This window comes from Simochromis diagramma, unplaced genomic scaffold (assembly GCF_900408965.1).
Source record: "Simochromis diagramma unplaced genomic scaffold, fSimDia1.1 OVJJ01000463.1, whole genome shotgun sequence".
In the NCBI taxonomy this organism is placed as follows: Eukaryota; Metazoa; Chordata; class Actinopteri; order Cichliformes; family Cichlidae; genus Simochromis; species Simochromis diagramma.
The window spans coordinates 3,484,273-3,504,881 of record NW_024386941.1 but is presented as its reverse complement, the minus strand read 5'-3'; the positions used below and the strand labels follow the sequence as shown (position 1 = coordinate 3,504,881).

The 20,609-nt window shown below is 39.4% G+C and overlaps 1 protein-coding gene across 2 annotated transcripts; it reads left to right on the top strand.

The window, feature by feature from the left end:
• The first annotated feature begins 5,701 nt into the window (after positions 1-5,701).
• zgc:153184 (uncharacterized protein LOC751652 homolog) lies at positions 5,702-20,495 on the top strand. Of its 2 annotated transcripts, none has more exons than XM_040037479.1 (6): positions 5,702-5,854; positions 17,039-17,122; positions 17,265-17,330; positions 17,869-17,937; positions 18,672-18,884; positions 19,410-20,495. In XM_040037479.1, the coding sequence occupies exons 1-6, from the start codon at positions 5,849-5,851 to the stop codon at positions 19,818-19,820; spliced, it is 849 nt and encodes a 282-aa protein (XP_039893413.1). In that variant the 5' UTR covers positions 5,702-5,848; the 3' UTR covers positions 19,821-20,495. The 2 variants fall into 2 exon arrangements, with proteins under 2 accessions (XP_039893413.1, XP_039893412.1); XM_040037478.1 differs by having other exon boundaries at positions 5,704-5,854; positions 17,036-17,122.
• Positions 20,496-20,609: the final 114 nt, after the last annotated feature.

Genomic DNA, 20,609 nt, shown 5'->3' with positions numbered 1-20,609 from the left:
TATAGTAACTGTTATCTTAATAAAAAAACAACAACAAAAAACAACAAAAACACAAAAAATGAAACCTATTAGCTGAGGGCTATTAGATGAGCAGATCTGACATTGTGTATGGAGTGTGTGTGTGTGTGTTAATGGAGCATACATTCGATAAAAGCAGATTAGTATGAAAATGGGGCACTTGCTGTCTGTGTGTGTGATACCACCTGAGTCTTGAGGCTTTGGGTCTGTGTACGTGCCGGTCATCACATGTAAGATGACGTGGCTATTATATTAAATGGACCCTGAGTTAGATTTACACTGGCAGGCAATGTCCCCACATCACCATATTCAAAGTAATGGCTGCTCTAAGTGCATTTCAAAGAGGAAAAAAGATATTAGGTTGTCAGCAGTAGCGGAGCTTATTGCTTTTATTGCTTCCACTTGCATAATCTTGGCACATTGTACAATTCTTCTTGGGGTTTTGGATTAGAAATGGCACACTTTTGTACCTCATACTCTGTAGAAAGAAAGGTAATGTCAAAGTTATATATTTCAACCTGAACAATGTCTTAAGCATAAAATAAACCCATTTTTATTCTTAGCTCTGTCTATCATACATCTTGTTCTCTAAAAGGAACTGTCATGATTTTGCCTATGAATCATCGGCCCTCGGTTTGTACAAATACAAAGAGACATAGTCGCTGTGGGCTGACTCATCCCCATGACACTTTTTTTTTCAGAGAACCATTCATCTTTTAACCAGAGGAGCTGGAGCTGAACGACCTCATATCGCACAGACCATCGTGCCATCACCTGGGGAAAGATCAACAAGAGGCGCAGCTCCTCTGTCGGTTATTTTCTTTACTGATAATGAAGAGAGTAGATGTGAGTGGTTTGTTTGGAGCTGTCAACACCTCCCTGTGGCGTTCTTTACACCGCCTCAAATCACTCACAGACATATACAATTTCTTTGTTCTGATTCCACTTTTAAGGCTGCGATGTCTACTTCATCAGCAAACCTCGAACATTGTGCAAATATGTAAGTAGGGATTTGTCTGAATGGTTAATACAGAATAATACCTGACATTTCATCTTTAAGTAGAAATGAGATCATATGCTCTAATGGGGTGATATGGTACTATAAGGTCATTAAGATAAGATGGGGCCTGATTATTCAAGACCTTGTATGTGAGGAGGAGCAGGATTTTAAAATTGATTCTGGACTTAACACGGAGCCAATATAGGAGAAATATGCTCTCTCTTTCTAGTCCCAGTCAGTACTCTTGCTGTAGCATTTTGGATCAGCTGATGGCTTTTCAGGGAGTTTTTAGGGCATCCTGGTAATAACGAATTACAGAAGCCTAAATGCATTTTTCTGTCTCAAATGGTAAAAGGTAAGGACCAGTAATTTAACAGAACACTCAAGTATATTTTAAACATCTATTTTCAATTTAGAATGACAAATTAAACTATCATCTATATCTTTGGACTGTCAGAGGAAACCAGAGCAACCCCTGATGAAAGGTAAAACTCGATGTTGCATGCTGTAAGGGGAATCTGCCTCATTTGTAATTTGCAATTTCATGATACCAGTGACAGACATCATTTAAGGTAGTTTCCACCAGAAGGGGGAGCCAGAATATACTGCTCTTCAGACAGACAGTGTGTGAAAGCTATATGCAATTTCCAGCAATTTCCTGAGATTTAGATGGTTCTAAACTACATAAACAATGTTGTTTGAGTTAAGGGCTCCTGGTTTCCACCTTCGCCCTGTAAGAAATCTTTATCAGCTTCCCTTTTTACCTCATTTCCACAAATTATCAGCAATGCATTCACTTCCTGTTTGGCTCCCTATGCCTACTGACCTTTGCATGTGGCTACAGGAAAGCTGTGCAAAAATGGAGATTATTTAGGAGCAGGGTCTGCAGGACTAGTCTTTCCACAAAGCCTGCAGGGGCTCATTATCTTTCCTTCTGGCTTTCTTCCTAGGTAGACTGCTCTCTAATGCCATCTCTTTTTCTCCATGCGCCTCCCCAAAGAGAAAGCTTTTGCCACCCCAAGCTGGCTGTGAGGTCAATCATCTGTACCCAAAAAATGTTCTCTCTGAAAGCTGCTATAATGGAGAGCCGAGGGAATTTGGTGACCAACAGTATTTGGGGGTGTTAGTCATTTTATCTTGTGTGAACATAAAAGCCTGAAATGGCTCGGGTAATTCAACCATTCACAATCATGTTTTGCTGCCATGACGAGCCAGACGGGTGGCAGTGCTACCCTCGTGCTCTTGTTGTCACAGCTGGGTGACAGTAACACAACAAACACAAATACGACTTTCCCTTTTACAAACCACCAAGCACTCCCACGGCGCTTTAATGGCAGTGATAACGAACCTTAATTTACTAATCACCTCATCTTCTAAAGCCTTTTGTAAACAGCCACCACTGTGTAATGAGCCATGTTCCATACAGAAGAGTCAATACTCTCCTTCTTTCTACAAATTAGGGTAGTTTCCTGCAATTTAGAGGCTGCAATTTTATAGACTTATAGACTTGATGTCTATTTAAGTGTCTAAAAAGTATTCAACATTTGGTCAACTGAGAGACTTTAGAGCACGGGTGTGAAATATGCCAGAAAATCTAATTCAGCCCACTTTATGGTGCTGCAAAATAGTATCATTTACTTTAACAAACTGCACTGATGTTCCTGGGGCTCAGGGGTTAATGTGGGATTTAGCAGGTGTGATAACCTTAAGATCAGACGGAGCCGTGCAATGTAAGAAAAATAATTATTTAGGAATAAGTCACATACCAGTTTGCTTTGTGAGCTCCAGTAGATTTTTGTGTACATGCTGTGATCAGCTGACCTGTGCTGCTACTCTGACATTTGTGGCTTTAACTAATTAAATATAAAAAAAAATAGGCCAATATATCAACTATTTCCACCCCCTACACTACTATAAAACCCATATAAAAAGTAGAATTAAGAGGGTGAATCTAATCAGCATCATCTCCTTAAATATAAAGAGATGTCTCCTGCCACCCTTGATGTAACCTAATAATAGTACACTAGATGTAAGTAGTCAAACATAATGCAGTACTTTAAACTCAATCACAATATAGCAAACTAACCAGCCTGTACTAAACTGCACAGCATTTTCATGCAACCTCTGAATTTCTTGTTTTACAAGACATATTGCAAAAACATTCTGCAACGTATCAGATTCAGCATCTTATTTAAAAATTCGAAGCTGACTCAGAACATTACACGCAAGACTCCTTTACTAAGCATTATTTATCTTTGAAAATAATTTCTCAACTTCCTCTCTTGCTGATTTTTGAGCTGTTTGAAAAGTTGCATTAGAAATTAGTTAAAAAAGGTATAATGTCTAAACAACTACAGATGCTCCTCTTCTGGAGTTAGTTAGATGTTTCAATACCGTCATTGCAACTTGCACTATATCTGGACTATGAACGCATCAAGAGGAGGGGAAGGAAAAAGGATATGCTGAGGATTTGAGTGGTCAAAAAGTGATTGCTGATATTTGTATGTGCTCTTTATGATCTCTTAACATCCTTGTTTAGATTGGTAAATAGCGCATAGACAAAATGAGTTTACAAAGGAGTTATTTTTAAAATAAAGCGAAGTGCTATATAAAGATTTAAAATATCATGTCATGTTTGACCTTCGATTTTCAAGGCCAAAATATTGATCTGAAGGTCAAAGTGATAGTAATGCTATATAGAGGTATTTTATGCCATTGTTTGTTTTGACAATACGCAGGCATATAGGAAATTATATATGTGGATTCTAAATATCACATTATTTTATTGTGACTTTGTTATGTACATTACAGTAACCAGTTATAATAACAATGAAATGAATGCTGCAAATGTACCATCTCTACATAAATAAGAACTAATAAAATTATTGTACTCAAAGTGATGTCATGCATATTGAAATAGAGTTTCAACAATGCAAATAACAAAAGCCAAAAGTGTGAACGAAAACCCAATGAATGTAATACTGTTCCCTTAAAGAGTGAGCTGCCTCGGTGGAGGTTAGTGTGCTCGGAGTGCTTATTGCTCTTTTTGTAAATATAAACAATACCATAACTAATTATGTAAAACTTCTATATATCCCTTGTGCATGATAGTGATGCAGGGACAAGATAAATGATGTTACAGGCTTGTGGGACGAGTTTTGTACAGGCTATAGTGTCACATTACACAGCTTATACGCAACGCATAAATATAAGAAACATTTTCATGCTTATTGTTTAACAATACATGGTTTTAAAAGTACAAATAAAATAATAACCTTAAATAAACTTTCATTTATTTTTCAATTGTTCCATTCTTCTTTATGTCTTTACAGTTAATTTAGAAAGCTCTGCACACCTGAATCAATGACAGATGCATAATTCTAACAATTCTACAACTCGTCAAACTGGATTTTGACTATTTGACAGCTGAACATAAAGATGTATCTAAACTCTAAAACCATCTATCCATCACACTTCACAAAAACAGAATGAGTGACAATGGCTGTGAGTTTCATATCATGTATCAAATTTTGTATGGCCAAAAAAAAAAAAAGCGCGAAATTCCCATAAAGCATTTACAGTTCAACGGTGTGAACCCTTTGAGTGACTGACCTGTCTTCATTCAGGCCACAGACAGGATAGTAGAGTTACTTCTATATATTTTATAAGACTCCAAATGAGCCTACAGACTAAAAATGAGCTGACGGTAGTGTAAGTTACCAGCTGTGAGTATCTGTGACTTACATTATAGAAAAAAGAAATGGTAATTCTTCGCATTGTCAAGAAAACATAAGATATGCAAACACGTTGAACGAATTTCAAATGTCCACATTTAAAGCTAGAAATGACCCCCAAACACCACCCTTTTAATTAACGATATTAAAATTTGTTTTCAAGTTTGTCACATTGTTCTAATTAGTTGTCAAATTAACTTTTAGAGACCCTGCAGGAGATTTACACCAAATGAAGCAACCATTAAATAGCAATGTGAAAAAGTGCATGTGGTTTAATGAGACATTTGTCAGGATTCTGTGGGAGAACCACCTACAGCAAGGAACTGAACTCTACCCAAACATGTTTCTTATGCACAGCAAAAATACATACCACCCACCTGATTACCAGCGCAGCTTAACCACATCAAAATAAAGAAAAACAACACCACATCCGTGACGTTGTCTTCAAAATAAAGGCTTTAAATGGGTAATTCTCGCCAATAAAATAGTGCATGTACTCCATTTTCAAGAACAACTATATTTATGATCTAAAAGAGTAAATAAATAAGTTTACTCATTTGGCAGATAATCTGCTGCTGTTGTGACGTAAAGGATTGAAACGTACAGTTTGGCTGCCTTGTCACAGCAACTCTTAGCTGCCATGTGGCAAAAGCAAACGATTGTCCCCCAAGATTAAAGCTGTCGCCTTGTGGAACTAAATGGTAAGTTCATTTCTTTGAATAAAACATCTATTAGTATGTCCATAGAAAATTTATTTTGGGATATCTGCTTCATTTGTAATAGCAGCTGCCAAACCTGCAAGACAAAAGTAATTTTGAGTGACGGCAAAGTGCGTTTTATTTTGAAAGGCTTTGGGAAAAGTGGCATTTTCAATCCGACTGACTTGACGGCGTTGAAGGAGCCAAATGCGCGTGAAAGTTGCCCGCTCCTCCCACCTCCATGAGGCTGATTTGGCTCCAGATATAAACACAGAGTTTCTATCTACGAGCTACGCTTCTCCCCGCTCTCACCTTCCTCACAACCCAGCAGTTTGCTCCAAGAGGCCGAAAAGGAGAGAATTACGCAGGAGGGGACGGTCTTTTCCACATTCAACAGGATGGAGGTAGAAACTATATATATATATATGACTCCGAGCGCAGTCGTTATGCAGCCCGTGCTCTGAAGCCAGATGTTTTTAACATTTAATCTGGTTGTGTGTAGACACTGTGTGGTTGAAATTAAGGCATTGCATCATAGGAGAGTTCATTTGTGCTCAGTATTATTACTGGGATATTTGTGGGGGAACTGGGACTTGTTTGCGCAATGTTTTAACAAATGTTTGACCAATGGTTCATTATGTGCGTGTCCTATGTCTTTACTAAGATGATCATATAGTGTGGTTTGTGATAGCAATCAGCACGTGATAGCAGCGTGATGTGATTTTAAACTCAGACTCACTTTTTGGATTTTTCTTTTGTGTGTGTGTGTGTGTGTGTGTGTGTGTGTGTGTTTTGAAGCATAGAGACTAAAGACACACCAATTTTAACCTATTTGGCTCTGTGTGTTTGAGCCTCCGGCTGATATGCTTCAATAACAGGTTTGTGGTCACAATTTAACAACACAACAGCAGTGTAGAGGAAGGAAACGGAACTCTTAGAACATCTTTCACCAGATGCTGTTTTGCTGCGATGGCAAATTTACAGTTCAAACTGCTATTTTATTAATTTTAAGTCTTCTGTAAGGACTTTTGGGGGCTCCTGCCACTTCTCAGAACCCAAACTTTCTTTTACTCACTTGTGCTGAAGCTAAAAGAAAGAACACGAGCTCTTCTTTATGGTATAGGAAGTTTGTTCAGTCTTCCCCTGCACTGTGTGCTCACAGGTTCCCGGCCTCCTCCCTGCAAAACAAGCTGTTCCCTCAGACATCATTATTAAGTTTTTTAATCTCATGTGAAAAATAGCAGAAATACCCCTTTTCTCCAACCACAGAAGAAGACCGAGAACAAAACTGATCTCACATTCTTTAGAATTGCTTTCGACTTGTTCACCTTGCGAGTTTATTCGACTTTTTGTGTAGCAAATAGGGACCACCTTCAAATCTTGAAAGATAAGAGCGTTTAACAAACAAGTATTTATGATTTGAAATACTTCCAGTGAAATGAAACTGTTAAAATAAAAAATAATCAAAAACTGAACTTTCATCCTGAAGCAAAGCTTTGATGTGCATTTGATGCATTTTCTGTACCCTCTAAAAAAACCCAGTGTGACTTGATTTGGGAGCCTGTGAACAGCATATAGACCCGGATATTCTGCTATTACCTGTCAGCAGTTTCATGGATCTATTGATGACTGAGCTCATTTGGTCTTTCCGCAATTACCACAATTAGTGAAGTGAAATTTGTCATCCAAGTGTCTTTAGCTTAGTTTTGGATGTCACATGCTAATGGTGGCCAATGTGTGGTTCTAGCATAGTCAAAGAATGGGTCACGGTCACAAATGTTGATTTATGTCACCTCCTTCAAGCCAGCCTAAGGAGAAGATTAACACATGGAAGTTCTTAAACTTTGTGTTTCCCTTCTAGGAACTCCAACTGTGTGTTTGTGTGTATGTGCACAAACACCTGAAAATTAGTACTGTATATGCATGTGTGGTGGTTTTCCTCTCATGGAAAAACATCCCCACAGCTGGAGGACTGAGTATTTGAGATCGCATTGCCAACCATATGGCATGCACATTTATTATGTAATCCTAAGTAAAGAGACCAATAACACAGAAACTCAGTCTGTACCAGCCAGACATTTGCTAATGAGTTAGTTTTTCCACTTTTGCATTACAACAACATGTCTTTTTAAATGGTGCTCGCAGCGCTGCAGTCACTGGTACATGTAGTCCATTGTCAAAGGTTGTATACTACAACTACAGATGAAAAGAGTAAAAAAAGAAAGAAAATAAACATGTATATTCCCGATCACCATTAAACTTGGTGACTTTTTTACTTTCACATGCACCTGTGGCTTTATTTAAATTCAGTTTTATTTAACTCGAAATCACAACAACAGTCGCCTCAAGGTGGTTAATGCTGCAAGGTAAAAATGGTACAACGATGCAGAACAAACCCCAACAATTAGACGACTGCCTAAGAGCAAGCACTTGGTGACTGGGAGAAGGAAAAACTCCTTTTTAACAGGAAGAAACTTCTGGCATTATTTATCTAAGCTCATGCTAATTTGCAAACAAAGGTAACAAAGGTTGTTACTCCAAGAATGTGTTGGAAAAATACTTCAGTGGATAGGTAGGAATAAAACGGGGACATGTACTGCTGACACTTCAGCTCAAAAATGGTTGGCAAAAAATAAATGTACTCATGCCTGTGGTAATATACCCTCGGTTTTCATCTGAAAACGGTTTATCTCAAAGATATCACCGTGAAACTTTCCGAGTTAATTACTTTCTCATTTAAAAATGCAAATGAGGTACTATCTCACTAAACATGCGCTACACTCATTTGCATAAATGTTAGACAATGTGTGGTAAAATAAACCCATATATGTGTGATTTGGACAGTTTTTTTTTTTTTAATTCTTATTGATGGGCCTTGCCTTGTTTTCCTAACCAGTGCTAATGGGCCATGTTTCAGTACACCAAATGAATGGTCCACTCTGTAGCAAACATAAACCAGACACCTAACTGACCGTGAAACTCAGTGGAATGCAAAACACTAAGATCAAGGAAAGTGGAAGACACTGTGGCCTATCCTCTGAGTCACGGAGTCGTTATGGCTATATCTCCGTTTAAAGCACACACAGTGGGGTGTCTGTTCAATGTTTTGTGACTTTTACAGTTAATAAAATTCACTTATGTTTCCAAAACAGTTTTGAGCATTGTTGGGATGAGTTGGGTGACATTTGGACAAACAGCCAGCATCTTGTAGTTAACTTATGCTTTCTATAGGCTTATTACTTATTTTACTTATTTTAACTTTATTTTTGTTATTCAAAAGCTTTGACTTCCAAAAGGATGTAATCGCAAAATAATTTCATGCAGAATCTTATTGCTCTTTGCAGTTTTTCTTGATTATTTCACAATGCATGCAGTTTCCCTGGGGATAACAGTAACAGGGTGAAAATAAACACTTTTTTGGGGGGCCTAACTTAACTGTTGTTGACATGAGAGTTGGACTACGCTCATTACAAAAAAGTAACTTGCACGCCTTAAAAATGCTTAGATTCTCTGATAATGTTTGCAGTGCATGTTCCCAGATGAAGATGCAGATGCACTGTATGAATGAGTGCAATGATTATTGTCTGGAGAGGGAGACGAAGATTATTGTCTGCAGACAATAATCATCCTCCTTAGTATGACAATAATCATACTAGGAGTCAGTGGCGGTTCATTCAGCAAGAAGTGAGCTGCAACAATAAAAGATGAGATGATCTTAAAAAATGGAGTTGGAGGGGAAAAAATCAGAACGGGGTAAATTTATAATATTTTTCACGCCTGAGGGATGCACACAATGTGTTTGGTTGACAAATGGGCTTGATTCTGCAGCTGGCTGAAGCAGTTTAATTGTTCCCATCAGATGTGAAATTGCCCAAGTTTAATTCAAAGTAAGGCATTTTATGTCTCCTTGTGTTGCATATGTCTACTCTCTGCTTTGCTGCTTGAAGTTACTTCTCCACATCGACCCTCATTATAGCACCTCGAGTCATAGGAGGCTATTTGCACCTTTACGACCGATCAAATGATTCATTAAGCCCCATAATCCTCTAAATGCTTTTGCTGCGTTTTACTGCAACACTTTTGTTGATCTTTTCCTAAACAATGTTGTTATTTGCAGCCCACACAGACTAAAAGGTTCTGCTATCAGGACGAGACTTCGTCAGAGCTAACAGTTCAAAGCAATGCGTGAAGCAGAGAGATACTGTGTGTGGGGTGGGAACTACAGAAGAGATAACGCAGAGGACACTGATATGTAGAAGCAAAACACGCATGTTGTTTGCCCTTAAAAATTACACCATGAACGCATGCATGTACACCATGAAGAAATCATTGTAATTTGAATGCTGGCAACACAACTTCTGGCCCAGCTTTGTTATTGCAGGCAAGTTCTTGAGATCTTCATCTTGACAGAGCTGACAGGGTACAAGTTATTGCAGTCAAAGCCATTTAAGTTTGTAAAGGCCGGGGAGGCTGCTTGTGCTGTCTTAGACATCTGCAGCTTCTCAAACATGCTGACTTTTCAGCGCAAAGTCTGAAAAATGCGAGGTACGTGCAGAAGGATTTTGAGAACAGTGAGCCAAACAGAGGAAGTGGAAACTACAAAAACACTATCATCATGAGTTTATACATTTCTTACAAATCTCCCTGCAGAACAGTTAACCCATGCTGCCTGCACCTCTTCAACCACCCTCTTCTAAATGTGGCATTTAGCCATGCTCTTGATTTCCTTTTTTGGCAGAAAGTAGTGCAAACGCAATAAATGCTGCAAGATGCACATAGTTTGCAATTGCCCTTTTTCCCACATCAACTTTTGCATTTTTCTTAAAAAGGAAAATCTTGCAACCTCTTTAAGATGTTGAATATTTATGATTTCATCATTGTTGCTTTATTATTGAATGTACTGTGTGAAAGGTATTGAGATTTTTAGGTTGTTGTAGCTTGGAAGACACGTGCATCCTGTGGGTTTGGGCATGTACAGTCATGTGAAAAAGAGTTTTCATAGCACTTCATGCAGTCTTGTAAAAATCTATGTAGGCCCAACAATTCAATATCTTTTTTTCTGCTGTGGAAAAAAATTCAAAGAAATTGTTTTCTGTATGACTTTATCAGTCTCTCGCATCGCTGTGGAGGAATTTCGGCCCACTTTTCTTTACAATGTTCTTTGAGTTTTGTGGGCATTCGTTTATGCACAGCTCTTAACATCACACCAGCGTGTTTCTGTCAGGCTGTTTGGCCATTTCATTACAGATTTTCTGGGAAGTTTGAAATGATCGCCCTGTTGAATGACCCAGATTCGGTCAACCTTTAGCTGTGTGACATATAGCCTCACATGTGACTCAAGAATACTGCGGTGTACATAGGAGCTGCTGTACGAGTCAATGACAGCAAGATGTTATCTGGCTGCAAAACAAGACCAAATCATCTAAAGTCTTGTGGTTTGTTCAGTTCAACTTAGCAAACCTAAACTGTGCCACCATGTTCTTTTTAGAGACTTTCTACTGCCAGTAAAATTATGATTCAGTTTAAATGTTGTAGCAGGCTGATGTTGGGCTAACCTGTCCAGATATACTGTTTGGAAACCTAATCAAATTTTTATAAATTCACTAAATAAGATTTGAAACTATCCTTAGTTAGTGTAGAACACAGGTGACATGTAGATACTACTCGGGTCTCTGTGGTTGTGGTAGTAGGGTAAAGTCAAACTGTAAGGTTTTCAGTTGAAACACAAATGACATCCTGCTGTACAGGGTGGTTGTTTGTTGCACAATCTCCGGTCTGAAAGCCTTAAGTTTGCTTGAAATGATCTAGAAACGCATGCAGTTCAACTCTCATTAGCAGAATATTGTGGTGCCAGGAATGGAGTTTAGAAAATGTTGGGAAGAGGAAGTGGTAGAGTAGTGGAAAAGTGGGAGGATAGGTTGAATTCCCAACAGAAAGAAATCAGGGGGAAAAAATAATGTTTTATTCACAAGCAGCATATATAATGTCACTGTGTCTACATCCAGTTTCATACTTATGTGCCACTTCAAACCCCTTTACTCCATCACTACACTATTCAGGCTATTGCCAAACTACCAAAATATGATCGCTATGCCTGAACAGATCCCAGATCCTCTGGCACACTGCAGGTACCATGTAATTAAAGTGACTTCACTGAATGATGTCATCCCGTGACTGTCTGTGTTCTTTAGTCCACAATGTCAACCATCTGATTCACTATGCTGATGGCTTGTCATTGTGCTGTTTGGATCAGAGTGAATGAGAATACCAGAGCCCTGTGAGACTCACTAAAGTTTTCCTGAATAAGTTCAAATGTTTGGGAGCTGTAATCTCTACTATGAGCTGTTCACATATTCTGGTAGCTTTTGTTTCTCAGTTTCTTGTTAAACAGTGCATTCCCACATTAACAATTTTTTTTTTAATCAGATCGCAGTTAAAGTCACTTGGGATATTGATATTGTTGGTGCATTTATCACATTTGAGAGAAAAATGTGTTTGGGTATTCTTGGGAAAAATAAGTTTATCTGCAGCTTTGTTCTCGGGTCATTTGGATTTGTTTTCCTTTTCTCTGGATGCTTATTTAATATTTGTCTCCTCAGTCGACAGTGTTAGGCTGTGTCTGCAGTACCTCCCATTTCCCCGGAGGCTGCAGCAACAAGTAAATGAGTTTGTCCATTTACCTCATCCCTCTGATTCAGGACCTTTTATAACACTAGCACACGTAAGTGAAAACGCACAACGGTGGTGCCAGTAATGGGCAGTGGAAAACTGACATATTCAGATGAGGTCTGGTCCAAAAACACATCATGTTTTCCTGGAAATGCAGCTAGCAAGAAAGTGCCTGTCTGTTCTCTCGCCACTTAACAAGTGTAGGCAGAAGGGAGCTGCTAACTGTGGTGGTTTTCCCCCTGGCAGAACACGCTGACTTGTGAAAAGTCTGCAGACTCAAACTAAAGCCATTAGGCTTGGTGAACCTATGGAACAAAGTCTTGCTGAACAGCTGTGTGCTGTATTTATCTTCACTTTCACCGATCCACACCCTGAGGCTCGCCAGTTAGACATTATTAGGATTGAGAGTTAAAAGATCCTGCGCCAGACAGCACCTTTATCAGCTCCTTTATGTACATGGCTTCTTGCTCTCAGACAATTGCACAAGCAGATATGTTTAAGATTTACGCAGACTAACATCATGTGCTTCTTCTTCTCTCCTGCCTCTGGAAATGGGAATCACAGGAACGGACAATAACTGGTTTTGTGTGATCTGTGGTCTCTCTGTTCTCCTTCTGCTAGTCATACAGTAAACCTCGTGTCTCCATCCACAGCCTAAAAATTAAGGCACTGGTTAGCAATAACCTTTGTGTCTCTAAGCACAGCCCACAGAGAAAATGTGGAATTCGTAGATAATTTTCTCAGCAATTTCAAAATATCTTTTGTAGAGCAGTATATTGATTTTAAAGAAATTGTAGCACCTTAATTTCTCAGTTAGTTATTTAAAGACACTGTTAAACCTCATAGGTAACCATAGAAACGTCTTCCTGATGGCAAACGGGAGTCTCCAGTTTTGGTCCCACTGTTAGTACAATTTTACTTCTAATTTTCTCACTTTATCTATTGATTACTCTAGTAGATACTATCCACACTTTTCCTAAATCTCTTCAGATGCATTCGTGTTTGACCCCAACCCTGTGACCACCCAGCAGAAGTGATATTTGACTGTTTGCCGTGCTCTTTGTATATCAGGGTGCCCCAACATCACACACTCAGATAAATGAGGATTTAAAGTATTTGATGTGACTGCATCAAATATTTGCGTTCTCACGGGCAGTGTTAATTTGGCAGCAAATTTTGATTTAGTTATAATCATAATTTAGTATCTAATTTTTTTTATTTTTTTTATTTTTTATTTTCATTTACTCTAGTTTTAGTTGACTAAATATCGTAACGTTATTGTAGACCGGCTAAAACGAAGTGTTACAAAGCGTCTTATTTTCCTTAAATCAAAAGTGTAATGTGTCAAAAGTGTAATGTGTCTGTGTACTCTTATTTTTCATCCCATGTGTTGACATTTTATCGCGTATTCATGAGAAACGGGGAGCATGGGAGCTTGCTTCCTCCTGCTCGGTTTGTCGGCGGCAGATCAAATTCATGTCTAACATTACAATAATAGAATTCAATGAATGGATTTTGTTTCCAGGTATTATACAGGTTCAGTCTGACAAAACCAGACAAATTGAACTTACACTGTCATAGATATCCTCTTCTCACAAAGCTGCTGTGTGAGCAGTACATTGTCTACTCAGTGGCTATAGTTCCTGATGTTCTCACTGTCCACTTGATTGATAACTTTTTATTTTACTCCCCCCCCCCCCCCTACTTGATACAAGGAAAAAATGAAACATTTAATGCAAACCTTCTTTGGATACAAAGACATCTAGACAATGTTTGAGAAGTATATTTCATCAGTGGCTTTCCTTCACACCTTTCAATTTCGTGTTGTTTTACAAACTCAACTAGATGTCAAAAAGACCAAAGCTGGTGGTTGTTCAGTGTGGAGATATTTGCTGGGGTGGGGACTATAATGCATAATGTCTGCTTATATTATTGCGGTCAGTCATTTACTTAAAGACGATACACTTTACCTCTGATCCATTAAACGCCAGTCTTATTGAAAGCATCAAAATGCAGCTATTAAATGGTAAGAACACTTTTAATTTGTGCAAAAGCGAACCTAAATGAGCTATTTCCAGGAAGCTCTCTTGGATTTAAGCTGGGCCTGGTTTTGTGTGTGTCTCACATGGGGCGATCGTGGCTCAAGAGTTGGCAGTTCGTCTTGTAATTGGAGGTTGCCGGTTCGAGCCCCGGCTCCGACAGTCTCGGTCATTGTGTCCTTGGGCAAGACACTTCACCTGTTGGTGGTGGTCAGAGGGCCCGGTGGCGCCAGTGTCCGGCAGCCTCGCCTCTGTCAGTGCGCCCCAGGGTGGCTGTGGCTACAATGTAGCTTGCCATCACCAGTGTGTGAATGGGTGGATGACTGGATGTGTAAAGTGCTTTGGGGTCCTTAGGGACTAGTAAAGCGCTATACAAATACAGGCCATTTACCATTTTAGAAGGCATTTCCTTTTTTAGATATGTTCAATTGCCCTGTATGCTAGATTATGGTATGTTTCAGATGTGGTCTAGCATGTCCAGGGACACTCTCTTAGGAGCCGAGGGGTTACAGAGTAGAGCTGTGATCCAGGAAGCCTGCACAGCTCTGGTGCTTTTTCCCAGGCCTAGAGCCCCAGAAATAGTTTGCCCTGCTCTCTCCCGCAGTGAAACATAGTTTCCCACTCTTCCACTGAGCTTGGGGTCCCACCAAAGTTAAGCATGTGTAGTAGTGATAACCCACCAGAAGCCTTTTTGTCATCTTGGTGACACAGTTCATGAAGCTATGTGTTCATGAGCTGAGAGGAAAAAGATTTTTGTCACTGGCGTTGTTAAGATGCACTTCATTTTTCATAAGAGTGCTGACTTTGTATCTGTAAAATGTTGTGAAACTCAAAGCTGATGAGAAACCTAATAAAACCACTGTTTTTACGTCCACAGACAGTATGTCGCATGGTCTTGGGTGTTACCTCAATATATGCAAGACTCTAGTTTTAAAGTAACTGCTGATGTGTTGATAATACATGTCTTGGATATTTTTACATTATGCATGAACAGAATTACATTTATCATCTTATATAAATGCGTATTAAGTGTCATTAAATTTGGGAGTTTTTATGGAGCGTGACATTTATTTTCCTTCCACATGAAGAAGCTCATTAAAGATAAGGGCTTACATAAAAGAAGGATGAAAGAATAATAATAATGCACCTCCAATTAGTTCTTATGAAGCTGTGCAGATGTTAAATAACTAACACTCCTAGACCCTCTTGACACTTACATATATCAATTTTACTTTTACTTGCTTCTCCATATTTTAATAATTTGTAGTATTTTTCCTGCACATAAGCAGTTTCAATTTTCCAACTGCAATCATGACTCTCTTCACCTAAAACATCAGAGCATAGATATACAAAACAAAGAGTTCCACTTCCTGTCCCCTGCACGTGTTTTGACTTTGTTCTCAAGGAGGCATTTGTTTTTGAAGGACAGGAAATAGTTAAACAATTAGAGGTTACAAAATAATGGCATGACGAGTGGGTGGTCACTTGTAATTATTATTTATCGTGAATGACAAAAGAGATTTCAGGAAAAGGGCTGGCTCTGGATTAGAATGCAGAGAAATGTTACGAGAGGCACTGCGAGGCTCGCTGGTGCCATTACGTATTTGGGTGGAGGGAGCAAGGTGGTGAGGTCATGCTGAGAACAAGGGGGGGGAAAAAGGAAAATAAGGCGTGTGATTAAAATGTGGAATGTGTCTATCTATGAAGCCTGGGAGATCCATGTTTTCATGGGCCACAGTTCAAAATGTGCAAGGCGGGTGAACTGAGAGTGCACACCCAGGAAATGTGACTGGAATCGCAGATGTGAGGAGAGGCACGAGCTTTTTAGTGGTCAATAAAAGTATGATGGTAATGAGATGTAATATGAAAGCCACAAAGAGACAAGGAGGGGTCCCACAAGCGGTGAATATAATGCAAACCATTAAAAGGCTGCATCATGCACTGGAATTTGCACAGTCCTGGCATAACTTCGACTGCTAACTTATGCAAACAAATAGCTCAGCTAATGCACGGTTCCAATACTTGGTATAACATGCACCTAGACCCTGGGGAAAAAAACTAGTACTGATGTTGTTTTTCTCAATTTAGATTTAGGTCTGACACAGTCGGCAAACTTATTACTTAAGCCACAGTAGAGTGGAGTTACTGGCCATCAAAGCAAAGTGCGGAGGAGGGATGTTTAGCAATCAGCTTGGGAATAGTGGGAGAGACTGAAAGTAAAGCAGCCAAGAAGTGATAACAGTTTGAAGCAGAGGACAGGTCCCTCCTGTCACAGGCTGCAGCGTGATGTGGAACAGCTGCAGAGACAGAGCGAAAGAGGGGGGGCTCACTTCCTGTGCTTTCTAGATGAGATCCTCTAAGGACCTGACTAAACCGGCACGCTGATGGAGTCTTGTTAAGAAGAAGGAAGCGAAAAACTTTTTTTTTTTTTTTTTTTTTTTTTTTTTTTAAATCTTAGAACATGATTTGTGTTCTGCTGCCTTCTGCACATGCCATGTTTATTAAAATAGATCATGTTTTAGCTCTGTTTGTTCAGCAAGTTACACCCCTTTGTTACAACATTCAGCTTAGACAAGTAGGGGGGGGGTGTAATTAAAAGTGCCTTTCAGTTCCACAGTTTGGTTTCCATGACAAAGTCTTGATGCACTATTATGTTTAAGGTTTTGATTTTTTTTTCATGTTATAGTATATACACACTATATATAAATATTGCTTAATATTATCATATTATTCACTGTTCTTGTGTCACGATTGTGGAATTGTCATTAACCTTTGAAGTCTGTGTGTGAAATACTAAAACTTTTTTTTTTCTTTCAGTATATTTAATTTTTCATACAGTATTTTTCACTTTTTCTCCTTTTTTCTTCTTTCTTTCAGAAGAATTCTCCATCCAAGCCGTCGGTGGCTGAGCTGGCCGGAAAGTTCAAAGGTCATATTCTTCCAATACCCAACTCAAATGGCGAGGTAATGCATTTTATTTGTCCTGTATAACAAAACAAAAGTCTATAAACATGTATGTCCGTGCAGAACATTATTCAAATATATGTGCTTTCTTAAAGGAAGCAGCTAGTGAATCATTACTCGTTCTCTTCCCTTACATTTGTAGCCTCGAAGACGACCTCCGTGTTCCCTGAAGTTGCAAAATCAAACGGATGATAACGACGAGTCAGATGTGAGTCACCGCGTTCGTTCATTCACCCGCGTGTTACGTTTGGCTTCTTGAAAGTCCCCAGAAGACAGACTTGGATTTGTTTACTGTGCATGTTCATTGCAGCCTCACAGTTTCGACATAGTGGGTAGTGTAATGTTGATAAATGTGGTATTTTATTATTCGTGTTTTTGGTTTTCTTCTTCTGCCTCAATCATTGAGAAAGGCCTGTTGTTTTTCCTCCCAGTAAAATGACAACATGCCAAACAAACTACGCAAATCTATCATTGAGTTATGGGCCAATAAAAAGCACAACAGAAATGTTACATAAGCATAAAAACAATAAAAATGTGTATTTTGTTAGTAACAAAACTGAAATACGTTTAAATGTATGTAACAATTCTTAGCATTTGGTAGGACATATGCCTTAATGGGCTACTTTATAAGAAAAAGCGCCTTTAAAGCACAATCAACCAATGCTCTTAGTAAATATTAGCTTTTAGCAAATATTAGTTGTGAATCCACTGTATGTTTGTCTTTCATTAACTGTGTTCTCTGGCAGAAATCTGCTGTTCCACCAAATCCCATTAAAGTCAAGCTGAAGAACTCTGCCGTCATTGAGAAACTGCAGGTTGGTGCAACACATGGTTCATTGGTGAAGGAGGGGGGGAAAAAGCTGCTAAGCTCACTAATGATGGGTTATTGCAGTGAGTATTCAGGAGTCTGTTTTTTAAAGCATTACTGCCACCCGCTGTTCTGTTTTCACTGGTGCCTGAGCCGCTCACATGCAGGGAGGTAAAAGGGGAGAGGCTTGTGCCTTATGCAGCAATCTGCACAGATTAATGAGCTAATTGGATCACGGACTACAGAGGTTCTGGCGAGGCTTTAACTTGCTACTTGAGTTCCTTTGGTTTTCAAATTCACACGGTGGGCAGCCATGGGACAAAAGGGCTGCCGATTCTCCCTCTTTCTTTTCTCTCCGGTGCAGGTAGGACATTAAGTTGGCGGGGTTAATTTGTCAGCTATTTGTAGCACTTTGATTTTTCAAGGATAGACTTTTAGCAGTGACATTTTAAAACAGGAATGTTGCAGTTGTACGCAGAGCAATATCAAGTGGGTAGGCCTGTAAAGTAATGAGTTGCATTCAGTTTTCAAAGAACGATGCTCACGTTGTGACTGGAAATATTATTTACACATGTTCAAAGAAATGCTAGAGTTTAGTTTCTGCTTCACCTAATCTCCTTAGAAAGCAAGTTCTGTGTTTCAGTAAACTGTTATTCTGGTATGTTTATAAGTTATTGAAGTTTAAAATGCATGGAAGAATTTTAGTATCTTGGCTTCAGGATCTTCTCTCCTGTCCTTCAGGCCAACCTCGCTCTGTCACCCACTGCTCTGCTGCCTTCACCAAAGACTCCAGAGGTGAAACTGCCACAGGCACCGCTGTCCCCCACCATGCCCTGCAGCCGCCTGAGCCCTCTGACTCCCACCCTGCAACCCTCGCATCAATCCAGTGAAGAGGAGGAACCCATCAGCTTCGACAGCCCTCCTGAAGGGACCCCATTGCCAAGCATCAACAAGGTGCTGTGTGCTTCCTCCTTATAGTATAGTTAGGCTACTTTTATCTTATTACTTTGAACTTTCAGAAGGCCAAAATGCACCTTAAAAGAAAGTTAAAGGTGTCATGTATGTTTCGTGGTGAATTTTGTGTGACTTTCGTCACAAAATGACCAACATGAGTTGCTGTCACATTGAAGCCCTGTGTTTCTCACGCTAATTGCCGAATAAGCTGTGATACCACAGCCAGGTACATTCCCCCCCCGTCCCTACTGACGTGCTTCTCAGTGGGGGTTCTGCAACGTCTGTTTAAACAAGCCGGCCTTGGATAAGCTCAAGCAAGATGCTCCTGTAGTTCATGTGTGCTCCTGCTGGGTGGATTGAGGATGTAATCCCCTTAGCCTAGTTAGAGTCCCTGGGTGTCATTTGTTTGGTGCTGTCACGCATATGCCGATTAAACCTAAACAGTTACTTGCATCATTTAAAGCTGAAAACCTGCACACTCTTACAGATGTAGAATTAATCCTTTTGCTTATTTTTTCCACACAGACCCGCGCACGACTGTCATTTAAAAGGCGACTGCCCACAAGACAGCACAGGAGATCAGCTGGAGAGGAGGCGGAAGGCTTCGGGAGTGGACTGTTCCCATGTGAATTGTGCAGCCCAAAAGAAAATGGGGTCAAGAACCAGGTTTTGGACAGCCCATCAGAGGAAGCTGAATGTAGTCTTAAAGAAGCTGAAAACAAGGAAGGGGACTGTGAAACTGCAAACGCTGAAATGACAAAAAGCGACCACGACAACAGGGAAGACATGGAGCATGAAGCAGAACAAGACCGAAGCTCTGATGCTTCGAAGGAGGAACAGCAGGCTTCAGAGCCTGCCGAGCAGAAAGAAGGTGACATTAGGGCAGAAGAAAGGCAGGGAGAGACACCTCAGGAGGCAGACGAAGGAGGGAAGTGAGAGGGTGTGAATGTTTACATGAAAAATACCAAATATATGAATAAGTTATTCAGTGCTTTTCTGAGAAACTGTTAGAGAAATACTCCTCCTTAAGAGTTATTTTATTCAGGTTTTATCTCTTTATATCAGCTCTTAAGTCCCTCTGTCGCCTACTACTGGCTGATAAGTTAAAAAACAAAACAAAACACTGGAGAGTCATGAGAAGCAGCTGTTTGTGCACATGGAAATGAGTATGGCAGTTGATGCTGTATTCCCTAAGCACAGGAAACATCCATCATGTCGTACCAAGTCTGTAAGACTCCTGTTTTATAATTTTCTTTTTTAATGCAAATGTTTCTTTGTCGAAATGTCAAGAGTGCACTTCCATATCAGGAGTACCTGACACATCCACAGAAGTGTTTAAAGCTACCACGTTGTGGGTTGGTAAGAGGCAAAAATGTATTAGATAGTTCATATATATATATGAACTAAGCAGATATATAAATGCTTTGACGTCATACCAAAGTACTTTAAGCAAAGTATGTAATTTTAACTTAGTTGTTTTGTTATTAATGTATGTTGATCTATGCTGGTCTTTTTATTTTGTATACTTCAAAATATAGAAATCACAGTGCTACTGTGAAATCATGCACAGAAATGTTAAGAAAATAAACTGCTTCTTTCTTACATAACGAATACCTTTGTTTTGTTTGTTTTGTTTTTTTTCTTTTCCTTTTGTTGGATCGTCATGTATCAGTGAATATACCACATCCAAAGAAAACTGTTTTCCAAGGAATACAGGAGGGTCTT

Coding starts and splice junctions, on each gene's coding strand:
- zgc:153184 (XM_040037478.1), top strand. Junction 17,331..17,868: donor ATGATAACGACGAGTCAGAT/GTGAGTCACCGC, acceptor GTTCTCTGGCAG/AAATCTGCTGTTCCACCAAA. Junction 18,885..19,409: donor CATTGCCAAGCATCAACAAG/GTGCTGTGTGCT, acceptor TTTTCCACACAG/ACCCGCGCACGACTGTCATT.